Consider the following 15,849-nt stretch of genomic DNA (forward strand, 5'->3'; position numbering starts at 1 on the left):
CCTAGTCTTGGTATGCCCCCCCCCTTACATAAGGTTACCACCCCGCCTTCTTTATCATTGGTATTACAGGTCCTCTTTGAAATACAGAGGAGGAACATGTTCTTCCACTGTTTTGAATTCCAGAGATTGCCTTAAGGAAAGCGTGGATCAGCCGTGTTTACATACCGGTCACGCTCTGCTGTCTGTGTTTTATTGTGCGATTTAATCGCCTGGCACACGTGTACATGTGTAATAATAAATACTGCATTGTGGGTACAGAAGTCCTATTCACAGACAATGAGGCCAATGTGTGGCAGAAGGTAATTAAGTTGTGTGTTATTGTTGCGACACGTGGAGGAATCCCCCACAAACTCCATGCAGACGGTGCCCCTAGTGGCAAGGACTGAGCACAGCATGCTATATATTAATGTGAAAGCACACTGCATTTCATTGACTACACATAATTATCGTAACGTCTGAATTTAGCTGTTGCATATTTTCCTCATTCCATCTACCCCTGCTGCTGCCGCCTACAAAGTTACAATGTACAGTCTGAGTGATCACTGGGGGAAGGGAGGAGACTGCGAAAATGCCTTCTGTTTTCCGCAGCAGGTTCATCTCAGCCTAGGCAGTGATCTGGTGTCCCCACCTAACCGAAACTGCTGTTTTGTGGAAGGTGTGGGTCATATTTTGGCCTCCTCCCTGAAGGTGATCTGAGTGCGGAGATGAGAGTATTACACACCAGGTGTGTTATTGGGAGGAACATCTGATCTACCGGTTCTGTCAGATTGAAATGTGAGCCGATTGTGCATCTATAATAACATTCCAATGGCGCTTCTCATCATACTAGGGAAGGTGAAATATCAAAGACAAAGGGTCCATGTGCTGGAAAATGGTGACCTCATCAACATGGCTTAAAGTAGAACTCCGTCCAAAACCTTTCTACTGGTAGTTTTCTTCAGCAGAGTCCTCCAGAAGAGCAGAGTATTTCAGGAGAGGAGAGTTATAAAAGAAGGAGCAGAGTCCTCCAGCAGTGCAGAGTATTTCAGGAGAGGAGAGTTATAGAGGAAGGAGAAGAGTCCTCCAGCAGTGCAGAGTATTTCAGGAGAGGAGAGTTGTAGAAGAAGGAGCAGAGTCCTCCAGCAGTGCAGAGTATTTCAGGAGAGGAGAGTTGTAGAAGAAGGAGCAGAGTCATCCAGCAGTGCAGAGTATTTCAGGAGAGGAGAGTTATAGAGGAAGGAGCAGAGTCCTCCAGCAGTGCAGAGTATTTCAGGAGAGGAGAGTTAAAGAGGAAGGAGCAGAGTCCTTCAGCAGTGCAGAGTATTTCAGGAGAGGAGAGTTATAGAGGAAGGAGCAGAGTTCTCCAGCAGTGCAGAGTATTTCAGGAGAGGAGAGTTATAGAGGAAGGAGCAGAGTTCTCCAGCAGTGCAGAGTATTTCAGGAGAGGAGAGTTATAGAGGAAGAAGCAGAGTTCTCCAGCAGTGCAGAGTATTTCAGGAGAGGAGAGGTATAGAAGAAGGAGCAGAGTCCTCCAGCAGAGCAGAGTATTTCAGGAGAGGAGACTTATATAGATGAAGGAGCAGAGTCCTCCAGCAGAGCAAAGTATTTTTGAAGAGGAGTGTTATAGAGGAAGGAGCAGAGTCCTCCAGCAGAGCAGAGTATTTCAGGAGAGGAGAGTTAAAGAGGAAGGAGCAGAGTCCTTTAGCAGTGCAGAGTATTTTAGGAGAGGAGAGTTATAGAGGAAGGAGCAGAGTCCTCCAGCAGAGCAGAGTATTTCAGGAGAGGAGACTTATATAGATGAAGGAGCAGAGTCCTCCAGTAGTGCAGAGTATTTCTGAAGAGGAGTGTTATAGAGGAAGGAGCAGAGTCCTCTAGCAGAGCAGAGTATTTCAGGAGAGGAGAGTTATAGAGGAAGGAGCAGAGTCCTCCAGCAGTGCACAGTCCTAGAGCAGAGTATTTTAGGAGAGGAGAGTTAGATAGAGGAAAGAGCAGAGTCCTCCAGAAGACTATTCAGTGACCTGGGAGATGAGAACTTCCCCTGTATTGCTGTACAAATCTCATTTCTTTGTCTCCTCTTAGAAGACGTTGGCTATGTGCTATGTTGGTGGTGGGTTGGCTGCGTTGAGATCGTTGTGTCTCCAGGCGGTTGGGAACCCAGGAGATGTCAACACGGAGAACTTGTTGATGTTTAAAAAAGCTTGATTACAACCTTTGGCTTCCAACCATCCTGTCCAGCCCGGGGCGATGGATCTGGTCAGGTTGGGTTTTTGACACAATGCAGTCAGTTATGTAACCATACAAGAAACCTTCATGTACAGTATCTGATCAGGTCGCCGGGAGGGGAGATCACCTGGCCATTTAGATTAGGACTTCTCCCAGAATGGTGGAATTATCTGGCAGCCAATTGTTAGGAAAAATATAATTTATCCTAGGTCTGCACACCTGCTGTGCTCATTATGAGGGGTTCCCACCATCCCTGTTCTGAGTTCCCAAGGCTACACACCTGCTGTGCCCATTATGATGGGTTTCCACCCATCCTGTGCTGAGTTCCTGCGTCTGTATATCTGCTGTGCCCATTATGAGGGGTCCCCACCATCCCTGCGCTGTGTTCCTAGGTCTGCACCCCTGCTGTGCTCATTATATTGATACTTTCCTGAATACTATTTGCATACATTGTATAGAATGTTGCGCTTTGGCTTCCTGGTGCTGACCAATCATTCCTCTTTGCAGCATGGCTGAATGCTATCAAAATCCAGGAGACAGGCACCGAGACCATTATGAAGGCAAAAGGGGATTCTGTAACGCTTGGCTGCACCTACGTGGTGGCTCCCTCTGAGACGGGGAATCTAGACATTGAGTGGTCAAAAATGAACCCAGACAGCACCGGCCTGGACACCGTGGTGGGTATCAAAGATGTCTATGCGGAAAGTTCCAAAATCAGGCAAATTCCAACTCTACCTGCACCAAATCATTTCCCAGAAGCTGGGGCAAGACATATATCAATTATGTTTTAAAGGGAATGACTGCTTTTGGATAGAATTGGATTGTGGGAAATGACTAATAGGTGTAGAGTCAAGATTAAGCCCCACCCCTCACTGTGCTAAGACCCATTTCATTATCAAATACCAGACCTACTGCATCCAATTGAGATTCTTGCACTTGAATAGAAGGGGTGGGGCTTAATAGTGGAAGAGCTTAAATTGCACCTATGCTTAGCCCACTTGCAGTGTATACTTACCTCCCATGGTGCTCCAGAGAGAAAAGAACAAGTACTTTTGAGTATGAGGACCATGTGACTAATTCCCATCTTCTCATGTGACAGCACCGGTGCTTGGTCATTGGCTGCTATCAAGCTTCAAGCTGATGAATAATTAAAGAAGCCAATGCGTTTCGTGGGTCCAAATATGCCCCCTTTATCAGGTCTCAAGGTAGAACCCAACCAACCGCTGAGAAGACCGGTGCTGGGAGAAAGAAACATTGAAGGTCCAGTTGACTTTTAGCCCCTGATGAAGGGGGTGTTTTGGACTCCCTAGCCTGGCCATTACTGGACTAAAGTTTTATCTTTTCCCAGGCAGACAGCTTCTACACCCTTGAGGAGCACCATAGTCTCCTTGGCTTGTAGTATAATGTACCATAAATGTGAATTGAAGTGCCACACCACTGCTCAAAGGTCCAGATAAGATTTTATTCCAGTATGGGTCAGGAGGACCATCAAAAGTTTAACTGAGGCATTTCAGGGGGTCCAAAAATGCCTCCTTTATCAGGTCTCGTGGTAGAACCAAACCAGCTGCTGACAAGACCTATGCTGAAAACAAAAAAACATTGAAGGTCCAGATAAGTTCTAGCCCCTATTGAAGGAAGAGGTTTTTGGACTCTCAAGTCTGCTGGGGACATTTAACTGTCTCCCTGACCCTTACTAAACTAAAGTTGTATCTGGTTCCTGGGCAGGCAGCTTCGACACCCCTGAGGAACTCCACAGTCTCCTTGGCTTATAGGGTAATCTAACAAAAATGCAAATTAAACTGCCACACCACTTTTGGAAGGTCCAGAGAAGATTTTATTCCAGTATGGGTCAGGAGGACCATCAAAAGTTTAACTGACGCATTTCAGTGGGTCCAAAAACGTCTCCTTTATCAGGTCTCGTGGTAGAACCAAACCAGCTGCTGACAAGACCTGTGCTGAAAACAAAAAAACATTGAAGGTCCAGATAACTTCTAGCCCCTATTGTAAGAAGAGGTTTTTGGACTCTCAAGTCTGCTGGGGACATTTAATCGTCTCCCTGACCCTTACTAAACTAAAGTTCTATCTGGTTCCTGGGCAGGCAGCTTCTACACCCCTGAGGAACTCCATAGTCTCCTTGGCGTATAGGGTAATGTAACAAGAATGCAAATTAAAGTGCCACACCACTGTTGCAAGGTCCAGAGAAGATTTTATTCCAGCATGGGTAAGGAGGACAATCAAAAGGGTAATTGACCGGTTTCGGTGGTCCAGGTCTCGAGGTAGAACCAAACCAGCTGCTGACAAGACCTGTTCAGGAAGAAAAACACCATTGAAGGACTAGTTAACATCAGGTCCCTGATGAAGTGGGCATTTTCGGACTCCCTAGCCTGACCTCTACTGGACTAAAGTCGTATCTGGTTCCCGGGCAGGCGGTTTCTACACCCCCGAGAAACACCACAGTCTCCTTGCCTTGTATTGTAATGTAATAAAAATGTGAATTGAAGTGCCACACCACTGCTGAAAGGTTTAGGTAAGACTTTATTCCAGTATGAGTCAGGAAGACAATCAAAAGAGTAGCTGAAGCCTTTTGGTGGTCCAAAAAGGCCTTCTTTATCAGGCCTTGAGATAGGACTAAACCAGTGGCTGACAAGTCCTGTGCAAATAATTACACTGGAAGAAACAAAATACCGTTAAAAGTCCAGTTGATTTGTAGTCCATATGCATTGTTTTCAAGATATGACTTTATTTCAGCATGGGTCAGGGGGACACTTGAAAGACTAGCCAACACATGGGGGGGGGGATCTGCTAAACGGTCCAGATAAGACTTTATTCAGGAAGACAATCAAAAGCCAAGGTGACAATGGTGTTCCTCAGAGATGTAGAAGCTGCCTGCCTGGGAACTAGATACAACTTCATTTCAGCAAGGCTCAGGGAGGCAATTGAAAGAGCAGCCAATGCATTTTTGGGTTCCAAAAATGCTACTTTCATCAGAGCTTGAGTCAGAACCAAACCAGCTGCTGGTAAGACCAGTGTAGATAATCACGCTGGAAGAAATACCATTAACTTCTGGTCTATATATTGTTTTCTATCTCAAGCCCCTGATGAAAGAGGCTTTTTTGGACCCCTGAAACTCTTTCAAATTTCTCCCTGACCCTTACTGGACTAAAGTCTTATCTTGTTCTGGGACAGGCAGCTTCTACACCCCCCGAGGAACTCCACAGTCTCCTTGGCTTGTAGTGTAATGTAACAAAAATGGGAAATGAAGTACCACACCACTGCTGAAAATTCCAGATAAAACTTTATTCCAGTATGGGTCAGGAGGACAAACATTAGAGTAAACGCGTTTTGTGGGCTCAAAAACACCTTCCGTTTTTCAGGACTTGAGGAAGAACCAAACCAGTTTCCTATGTCAAGCCCCTGATGAAGGAGGTGTTTTTGGACCCTCAAAATGCATTGGGTAATTTTTCAATTGTCCCCTTGATCCTTACAGGAATAGTCATATCCAGACTTTCCAGCCAAGCTTAATCAATTTGAAGACTGACATTGATCAGATGCCACAATGTTCCTTCTTCATCACTGTTGTTATGTTAGAAACACTTTAGGCCGGGACAAGTTTAGTTTAAACTACGGACATCTGGTAGGCATTGGGGCATGGGTGCTCAACCTGTGTTCCTCCAACTGTTGCAGAACTACAAGTTCCATCATGCCTCTGCCTTTGGGAGCCATGCTTGTAACTGTCAACCTTGAAATGCCTCATAAGACATTCACCTTGCAATGCCTCATGGGACTTGTAGTTTTGCATCAGCTGGAGGGCCACAGGTTGAGCACCCCTGCATTAGGGTAAGGTCCAACAATGACCACCCCCTTCAACAACTGTGGAGTTTAAGACCTCTCATATTCTCCATCATCTTCTTCATTAGATCCTCACCTACATGGACAACCAGATAGTCGCCAAAGGCCCTTCAGGTCTCATGAGCCGCCTTACGTTTGTTCAGGCAGATCCCAGCAAGGGTAACGCCTCAATCCACATCAACTACCTCAATGTTGAAGATACAGCAACTTACCAGTGCAAAGTCAAGAAGAACCCTGGAGTGGATTCTAGAAAAGTCACTTTAAATATTCAAGGTATGTAATTGTGTTCTTACTGTGATTCTAGGTGCTAGTTGTGTGTGAGCATGTGCAAAAGGGCTGGGCTCTTAAGCTCCACCCCTGAGCATCCCATGGATGATCTTCCTCCAAATAGCCCATGACAATCTGCTGCCATATTGAATGAGAAATCAGTAGTAACAGGATATGGTGGTAGCAGGATCATAAGCTAACAATTGTGGCTTCACGTACATAAACTGGTGACATAAGGAAGCTATGATTACTTAAACCTGGCAACCTGAAAGAGGATAGGTTCAATTCATTGAGCCATGGCAAGCTCTACAAATAAGCTCTGTAGGGGGGAGAAACGCGTCAGTCAGGTGCTAATTTAAGAACAAGCTTTCCATTTACATTACATACCATATTTTGGACCCCGTGATGTCATCACTGGGTCACTGTACTTCTCAATGTGTAGGCAGGTCATGGCTGGAGGGAAGGGCTGGCAGGGTCCTGAAGACATCACATTAAAGCAGGACTCTACTGTAATTATTGCTTGAGTGCCCTAGTATGTTAATTATTGTTGATCTAATAATAGAGCCTTTATTTCTCTAATTATAGTGGTACCTACTAATCCTCGATGCTCGATTGAAGGTGAGCAGAGCTATGGAAAAGACGTCACCCTGAAATGTTCATCTCATGAGGGAACCCCACCTCTGACTTATACATGGCAGAAGATAGCCGGACCCTCAAATCCTGCAACGCCGGTTCTCAACCTGAGTATGTGTGCTGATGTCACTCCTGTATAATATGTCTTATATCTGGAGAGCGGTGATGTCACTCCTGTATAATATATCTTATATCTGGAGAGTGGTGATGTCACTCTATAATAAATCTAATATCTGGAGAATGGTGATGTTACTCCTCTGTAGTATATCTTATATCTGGAGAGCGGTGATGTCATTCCTGTATAATATTTCTTATAGCCGGAAAGTGGTGATGTCACTCCTGTATAATATATCTTATATCTGGAGAGCAGTGATGTCACTCCTGTATAATATGTCTTATATCTGGAGAGCGGTAATATCACTCATGTATACTATATCTTATATCTGGAGAGCGGTGATGTCACTCCTCTATAATATATCTTATATCTGGAGAGCGGTGATGTCACTCCTGTATAATATATCTTATATCTGGAGAGTGGTGATGTTACTCTATAATAAATCTAATATCTGGAGAGCGGTGATGTCACTCCTTTATAATATATCTTATATCTGGAGAGTGGTGATGTCACTCCTGTATAATATATCTTATATCTGGAGAGCGGTGATGTCACTCCTGTATAATATGTCTTATATCTGGAGAGCGGTAATATCACTCATGTATACTATATCTTATATCTGGAGAGCGGTGATGTCACTCCTCTATAATATATCTTATATCTGGAGAGCGGTGATGTCACTCCTGTATAATATATCTTATATCTGGAGAGTGGTGATGTTACTCTATAATAAATCTAATATCTGGAGAGCGGTGATGTCACTCCTTTATAATATATCTTATATCTGGAGAGTGGTGATGTTACTCTATAATAAATCTAATATCTGGAGAGCGGTGATGTCACTCCTTTATAATATATCTTATATCTGGAGAGTGGTGATGTCACTCCTGTATAATATATCTTATATCTGGAGAGCGGTGATGTCACTCCTGTATAATATATCTTATATCTGAAGAGCGGTGATGTCACTCCTGTATAATATATCTTATATCTGGAGAGCGGTGATGTCACTCCTGTATAATATATCTTATATCTGGAGAGTGGTGATGTCACTCTATAATAAATCTAATATCTGGAGAATGGTGATGTTACTCCTCTATAGTATATATCTTATATCTGGAGAGTGGTGATGTCATTCCTGTATAATATTTCTTATACCCGGAAAGTGGTGATGTCACTCCTGTATAATATATCTTATATCTGGAGAGCGGTGATGTCACTCCTGTATAATATATCTTATATCTGGAGGGCAGTGATGTCATTCCTGTATAATATTTCTTATACCCGGAAAGTGGTGATGTCACTCCTGTATAATAACTCTAATATCCGGAGAGTGGCGATGCCACTCCTGTATAATATATCTTATATCTGGAGAGCGGTGATGTCACTCCTGTATAATATATCTTATATCCAGAGAGCGGTGATGTCACTCCTGTATAATATATCTTATATCTGGAGAGCGGTGATGTCACTCCTGTATAATAAATCTAATATCCGGAGAGTGGTGATGTCACTCCTGTATAATATATCTTATATATGGAGAGCGGTGATGTCACTCTATAATAAATCTAATATCTGAAGAGATATTCCTGTATAATATATCTTATATCTGCTGGATGTAAGTCTGACTATGCCTCATATTTTATTTTCTGTGCTCATACAGAACCTTTGAATGGAGATTTGCTGATTAAGAACCTCTCTGACGCCTATGTGGGAGCCTATCAGTGTAAAATAGGGAATCAGGTGGGGAGCAGCACTTGTGTGGCCGATCTGACCGTGTCTTCAGGTGAGATGAGTTACAATAATGTTGACCTACCTACTTGCAAAGAGCATATATGCCAATCAACCAATCAGATCTGTCAGTGTAAAGCAATCTGTAATATTAATAATAATAATAATAATAATAATAATAATGATGATGATGATGAAGGTGGTAACTGTGTCTCCTCTCTCCCTGTGGCAGCCAATCGTACCGGGATCATAGTCGGGGCCGTTATTGGGGCCCTGCTCCTCCTCCTTCTTCTCCTCCTGCTCATTTGGTGTCTGATTTGCTGCTGCAACAAACGGCGATATGAAAAGGAATTGGCTAACGACATCCGGTAAGCTTCTGCAGCCAGGAAATAAGGCGGGGCGCTATCTGACTTGCTGCAGCTTTCTAATGCACATTGCGAGAAGCTCACAGTGTGCAGTGAAATCGGAGTTAGCCATTTTAGTACAGGAGAGGAGACAGTACAACTGTGCAAGTATGCCCTCTGCTTGGCTTTTTCTGTACTGCACACAGTTGTTCAGCAAGGATGCTGAATACAATGGTAATATTATGGATAACTATTGGAGGACCAGCTTAAAAATGTGTATTTTAAATATTCCTATTGAGGACAGCCATTGATTTTTAGCTTTGTGAACACTCCCAAAAATACACAGTAATGTCCCCTAAATCATATTTATAGAGTATTTTTCCATTTTATACCAGTAGTGCAAAACTGGATAATTTGGTTTTGTCTATCCGTTAGGCCTGTATTAGGCAAAGTGTCTTGCGTCATTAAAGTCCAATACTAATGCAGGTTTGCTATGCCTGCTTTAAGCAAAGTGCCCATTAGATGGCAGTGTTGCTCCAAAAAGTCAAATAGTAACTTGCTAATCCCACTTTCTGATAAAAACAATTATAACACAACATACACAAATGGGCAAAAAGACAGTAAAGTAAAATATTTATGAAAGGAAGAAAGGTCTATAGGTAAATTTAATAATTTACTATAAAAAAAATATTTAATTTGATTAAAAATGTTTATACAGGCATGGCAAATTGGAATAATCTCAGTTGTGGTTTGTCTGATATGCCTGCTTTAAGCAAAGTGACCACAAGATGACAGTCTTTCACCAATAAAGTCTTAACTAGTCCAGCTTTCTGATAAAAAAAAAAGAATTACAGTGCAAAATACATAAACGGACTAAAACAATGCCAAAGACAGTAAAGTGACATATAAAGGAAACAAAGATCTATGGCAACCTATTATTTCTTAATAAAAAATATTTTTAGTGGGATAAAAACTTTTATACAGGCAGAGCAAAATGGAATGATCTCAGTTTGGGTTTATCTAATATGGCTGCTTTAAGTAAAGTGTCCACTAGATGACAGTCTGACACCAATAAAGTCCTATATTGTCTCAGCAAAACTTCCACTAGATGGCAGTCAGGTACCAATAAAATCTTATACTATCTCAGCAAAGTGTCCACTAGATGGCAGTCAGGTAACAATAAAATCTTATACTCTCTCAGTTAGCAAAGTGTCCACTAGATGGCAGTCTAGCACCAATAAAGTCCTACAATGTCTCAGTTAGCAAAGGGTCCACTAGATGGCAGTCTGACACCAATACGTTATTACTGCAACTTTTGCTTGGACGATTTTACTGAACAATTATTATTATTTAAGGTACTTATATAGTGCCGTCACATTCACATCTGTCCCTACCCTCAAAGAGCTTACAATCTAAGGTCCCTAACTCACATTCATATACTAAGGGCCAATTTAGACAGAAGCCAATTAACCTACCAGCATATCTTTGGAGTGTGGATGGAAACCCACACATGCACAGGGAGAACATGCAAACTCCAGGCAGATAGTGTTGTGGTTGGGATCCAAACGAGCGACCCTTTTTACTACTAGGCAAGAGTGCTAACCACTACACCACTGTGCTGCCATAATAAACAATGTTAAAGACTGCAAAGGGCAGTCAAGAAACCAATAAAGTCCTGCAATGTCTCTGTTAGCATAATGTCCACTAGATGGTAGTCTGGCACCAATAAGGTCCTACATTAACTTGCTAGTCCAGCTTTCTGAAAAAAAAAAAAAAATTATAACACAAAATACTGTATAGAAATCTTTTTAGATAAATGCTTTTATACAGGCAGAGCAAAATGGAATGATCTCAGTTTTGGTTTATGTGATATGGCTGCTTTAAGTAAAGTGTCCACTAGATGGCAGTCTAGTACCAATAAAGTCCTACAATGTCTTTGTTAGCAAAGTGTCCACTAGATGGCAGTCTGGCACCAATAAAGTCCTATATTGTCTCAGCAAAACTTCCAATAGATGGCAGTCAGGTACCAATAAAATCTACTACTATCTCAGTTAGCAAGTTTCCACTAGATGGTAATCTGGCACCAATAAAGTCCTACATCGTCTCTGTTAGCAAAGTGTCCACTAGATGGCAGTCTGGCACCAATAAAGTATTATAGCAACCTTTGATTGGACGATTCTACTGAATAAAAAAAACAATGTTAAAGACTGCAAAGGGCAGTTAAGGAGGCAATAAAGTCCTACAATGTTGCTGTAAGCAAACTGTCCACTAGATGGCAGTCTAGTACCATTAAAGTCCTACAATGTCTTTGTTAGCAAAGTGTCCACTAGATGGCAGTCTGGCACCAATAAAGTCCTATATTGTCTCAGCAAAACGTCCACTAGATGGCAGTCAGGTACCAATAAAATCTACTACTATTTTAGTTAGCAAAGTGTCCACTAGTTGGCAGTCTGGCACCAATAAAGTCCTACAATATCTTCGTTAGCAAAATGTCCACTAGATGGCAGTCAGACACCAATTAAGTCCTACATTGTCTCTGTTAGCAAAGTGTCCAATAGATGGCAGTCTGGCACCAATAAAGTATTATAGCAACCTTTGATTGGACGATTCTACTGAATTAAAAAAACAATGTTAAAGACTGCAAAGGGCAGTTAAGGAGCAAATAACGTCCTACAATGTCGCTGTAAGCAAACTGTCCACTAGATGGCAGTCAGACACCAATAAAGTCCTACATTAACTGACTAGTCCAGCTTTCTAATAAAAAAAAGAATTATAACAAAAAATACTGTATACAAATATTTTTAGATAAATAAAAACTTTTATACAGGCAGAGCAAAATGGAATGATCTCAATTTTGGTTTATCTGATATGGCTGCTTTAGGTAAATTGTCCACTTGGATGGCAGCCTGTCTCCAATAAAGTGCTACAATGTCTCAGTTAGCAAAGTGTCCACTAGATGGCAGTCTGGCACAATAAAGAATTACATCAATTTTTGCTTAGCCGATTCTACTGAATAACGAACAATGTTAAAGATTGCAAAGGGTCATATTTACGAAGAGAAAAAGAGCCATGGTATTTTGGCAAATGAAATGTAAACTTAAAGCATACATTTTAAAAAACATAGCTGGATAGGGTGTGGCTTGATGCAAAAAGAAAGCTTGCTTGCATGTACAGTTTCTATTGTGAGGCCGCTATGAGCTGCACTGTACATGGTAGGTAGGTTAGTTATGGGCATTTTTCTTCGTACCGTTGTTACTGTGTGTATAGGGCATATATGACATAAATGTCAATTGTAAAGGGAATATCTGAACTAAACATAAGCACTAAGCACTTTTGAGATATTGTGTTGCACAGTTGATATTTGAACATTGATCAATGTTTTTTTGGGGAATGGAGGGTGATCTCTGATTTATACTACTTCACTTTAGTATGCTACACTTTTATAGTATTTAGAAACATTGAATAGAACATCTTAATAGTGCTGTCCCCCATAATTCACTTCAGGTCCCATCCAGGTGCTCTGTCCCGGGCTGTGTCCTGGGATCACAGCACCATCATTATTTGAGTTACTGGGCATGCTCAGCATCTCAAACAAGGGCAATAATTGAGGGGATCACAGCAAGGAGTAGGCGGTTACTGCATAATTAGGTTCAGGACTGCACAGAAGGTGCGCATGATCTTGGCAGGGACACCTGGGAAAGTAGGCATGGCCTGGTTGAGACCATATGGAAGGAGAACATTTTAAGCATGGGCTGTGGGCACAGTTGACATGGTAACAAGTAAAACTTCAAAATGTGGAGCCCACTTGGGAGAGATGTAAGATGCCAGGGCATCTATCTGGCCACTTCTGGACCTTTGTGGCAGAATTCATCAAGAGAACTGTGAAGGAAAGGGCCTACAGGGGACATTTAGAGCAGGCTATTGGGCCCCTTAGAGGAAGTTGTTGGGTTCTTTACAGGTTAGGCACCATGCAACCATCTCTTGTTTCTTGTATTTGGTGTTCTCTACAGTTGAAAAGTTATAGGTGGACCTCATTCTTCTCCCCCGATTCTAGCTATAGTTTTATATGACACAAGGGGGGAAAGGCCACATTATTTAGGTGCACCTAGGGCACCATGATGTCTGAATATAGCCCTGGACATCCCTATTAAATTTGGTCTTTTCCACCTGCAGGGAGGATGTGAATGCCCCACCGCCAAGTCGCCCAACCAGCCGGGCCAGCTCTGTCCGTACAGCAGCAGGCTACCGGCCACACCACATCAGCTACTCCCTGCGAAGGTCCTACAATGCAGCACCCAGAGTGGAACCAAACGCTCCGTCCTTGTCTGGAAGCGATCCAATTAAAGTCAAATTTGAGAGTCCTGTGCCGACCCCGGAACCTATCATGATTATTCCAGAAGCAACAAAATTTAATCCATACAACATCCAGAGAGTCGGGGGGATCCCAGTGATGGTCCCAGCACACAGCAGAGAAGGATTCATCGTGTAGAGAGGAAATTCTTGAAATGTTTACTTTCTGTAAGAACTTTTTTCACCGTGAAGTTCACTTCCAAACAGCTCAAGACATTTGTGATGGACATTGTTGGGCTAATCTTTTCTATAATGTATATATTGGCGGAGGGGAGGGGGGAATGGAGAGGATGGACCTGGAGATGCAGTTGTGTCACAGCCTTGACCGTTTATGAAATGGACATCATATTATTATTTTTAGACCCTGAAGAACAAATGTTTTTGCAGCCATGCAATTCGTGATCTATTGCTAAAAATTACGGATGCCATTTTGAATTCAGGGGTTAAGTCTGGATTATTTTGAAGCTGAAAAATGATATTTTGTTATATAAATATAATATGTGATATTCGTGGGTTCTTTACTTGTTTATCTAAAGTTCTAAAATGTGTTTGGCGTCACCAGCTTAGAGGGAAATCAGAATATTATGAGTGCTAGAAAACTGTCAAATTTACACTTGGGGGGTCCCATAACAATGACACACTGACACTTGGGGGTCTAGAACAATGACACATTGACACTTGGGGGTCCCAGAATGACACACTGACACTTGGGGGTCTAGAACAATGACACACTGACACTAAGGGGTCTAGAACAATGACACACTGACACTTGGGGGTCCAGAACAATGACACACTGATACTTGGGTGTCCCAGAACAATGACACACTGACACTTGGGGTCCAGAACAATGACACACTGACACTTGAGGGTCCCGGAACAATGACACACTGACACTTGGGACCCCAGAACAATGACACACTGACACTTGGGACCCCAGAACAATGACATATTGACACTTAGGGGTCCCAGAACAATGATACACTGACACTTAGGGGTTCAGAACAATGGCACACCGAGACACTTGGGGATCCCAAAACAATGACACACTGACACTTGGGGGTCCCAGAACAATGACACACTGACACTTGAGGGTCCCAGAACAATGACACACTGACACTTGTGGATCCCAGTACAATGACACACTGACACTTGAGGGTCCCAGAACAATGACACACTGACACTTGGGGGTCCCAGAACAATGACACACAGACACTAAGGGGCCAGAACAATGATACACTGACACTTGTGGATCCCAGTTCAATGACACCCTGACACTTGGGGGTCCAGAACAATGACACCCTGACACTTGGGGGTCCCAGAACAATGACACCCTGACACTTGGGGGTCCCAGAACAATGACACACTGACACTTGGGGTCCCAGAACAATAACACACTGATACTTGGGGGTCCCAGAACAATGACACACTAACACTTAGGGGTGCAGAACAATGACCCACTGACACTTGGGGTCCAGAACAATGACACAGAAAACACTTGGGCGTGCAGAACAATTACACTCTGACACTTGGGGGTCCAGAACAATGACACCCTGACACTTGGGGGGTCCCAGAACAATGACACACTGACACTAGGGGGCCCAGAACAATGACACACTGACACTTGGGACCCCAGAACAATGACACACTGACACTTGGGGGTTCAGAAAAATGGCACAGCGAGACACTTGTGGATCCCAGTACAATGACACCCTGACACTTGGGGGTGCCAGAACAATGACATACTGACACTTGGGGGTCCAGAACAATGACACACTGACACTTGGGGGTCCCAGAACAATAACACACTGACACTTGGGGGTCCCAGAACAATGACACACTAACACTTAGGGGTGCAGAACAATGACACACTGACACTTGGGGTCCAGAACAATGACACAGAAAACACTTGGGCGTGCAGAACAATGACACTCTGACACTTGGGGGTCCAGAACAATGACACACTGACACTTGGGGACCCAGAACAATGACATACTGACACTTGGGGGTCCAGAACAATGACACACTGACACTTGGGGGCCCAGAACAATGACATACTGACACTTGGGGGTCCAGAACAATGACACACTGACACTTGGGGGTCCCAGAACAATAACACACTGACACTTGGGGGTCCCAGAACAATGACATACTGACACTTGGGGGTCCAGAACAATGACACACTGACACTTGGGGGTCCCAGAACAATAACACACTGACACTTGGGGGTCCCAGAACAATGACACACTGACACTTGGGGGTCCCACAACAATGACACACTAACACTTAGGGGTGCAGAACAATGACACACTGACACTTGGGGTCCAGAACAATGACACAGAAAACACTTGGGCGTGCAGA

General features: G+C 43.1%; 1 protein-coding gene across 1 annotated transcript in view; it reads left to right on the forward strand.

Moving 5' to 3' along the window:
* The window catches only part of VSIG8 (V-set and immunoglobulin domain containing 8), a 33,803-nt gene extending 19,806 nt beyond the window's left edge, over positions 1 to 13,997 (forward strand). Inside the window, exons 2-7 of the mRNA XM_073609624.1 lie at positions 2,710 to 2,879; positions 6,120 to 6,324; positions 6,904 to 7,062; positions 8,730 to 8,852; positions 9,030 to 9,165; positions 13,315 to 13,997. Of these exons, the coding sequence (XP_073465725.1) occupies positions 2,710 to 2,879; positions 6,120 to 6,324; positions 6,904 to 7,062; positions 8,730 to 8,852; positions 9,030 to 9,165; positions 13,315 to 13,630 (1,109 nt within the window). The 3' untranslated portion in view covers positions 13,631 to 13,997. The remainder of the gene's footprint in view (positions 1 to 2,709; positions 2,880 to 6,119; positions 6,325 to 6,903; positions 7,063 to 8,729; positions 8,853 to 9,029; positions 9,166 to 13,314) is intronic.
* Positions 13,998 to 15,849: the final 1,852 nt, after the last annotated feature.

Source organism: Aquarana catesbeiana, linkage group LG13, assembly GCF_042186555.1.
Source record: "Aquarana catesbeiana isolate 2022-GZ linkage group LG13, ASM4218655v1, whole genome shotgun sequence".
NCBI classification, from domain to species: Eukaryota; Metazoa; Chordata; class Amphibia; order Anura; family Ranidae; genus Aquarana; species Aquarana catesbeiana.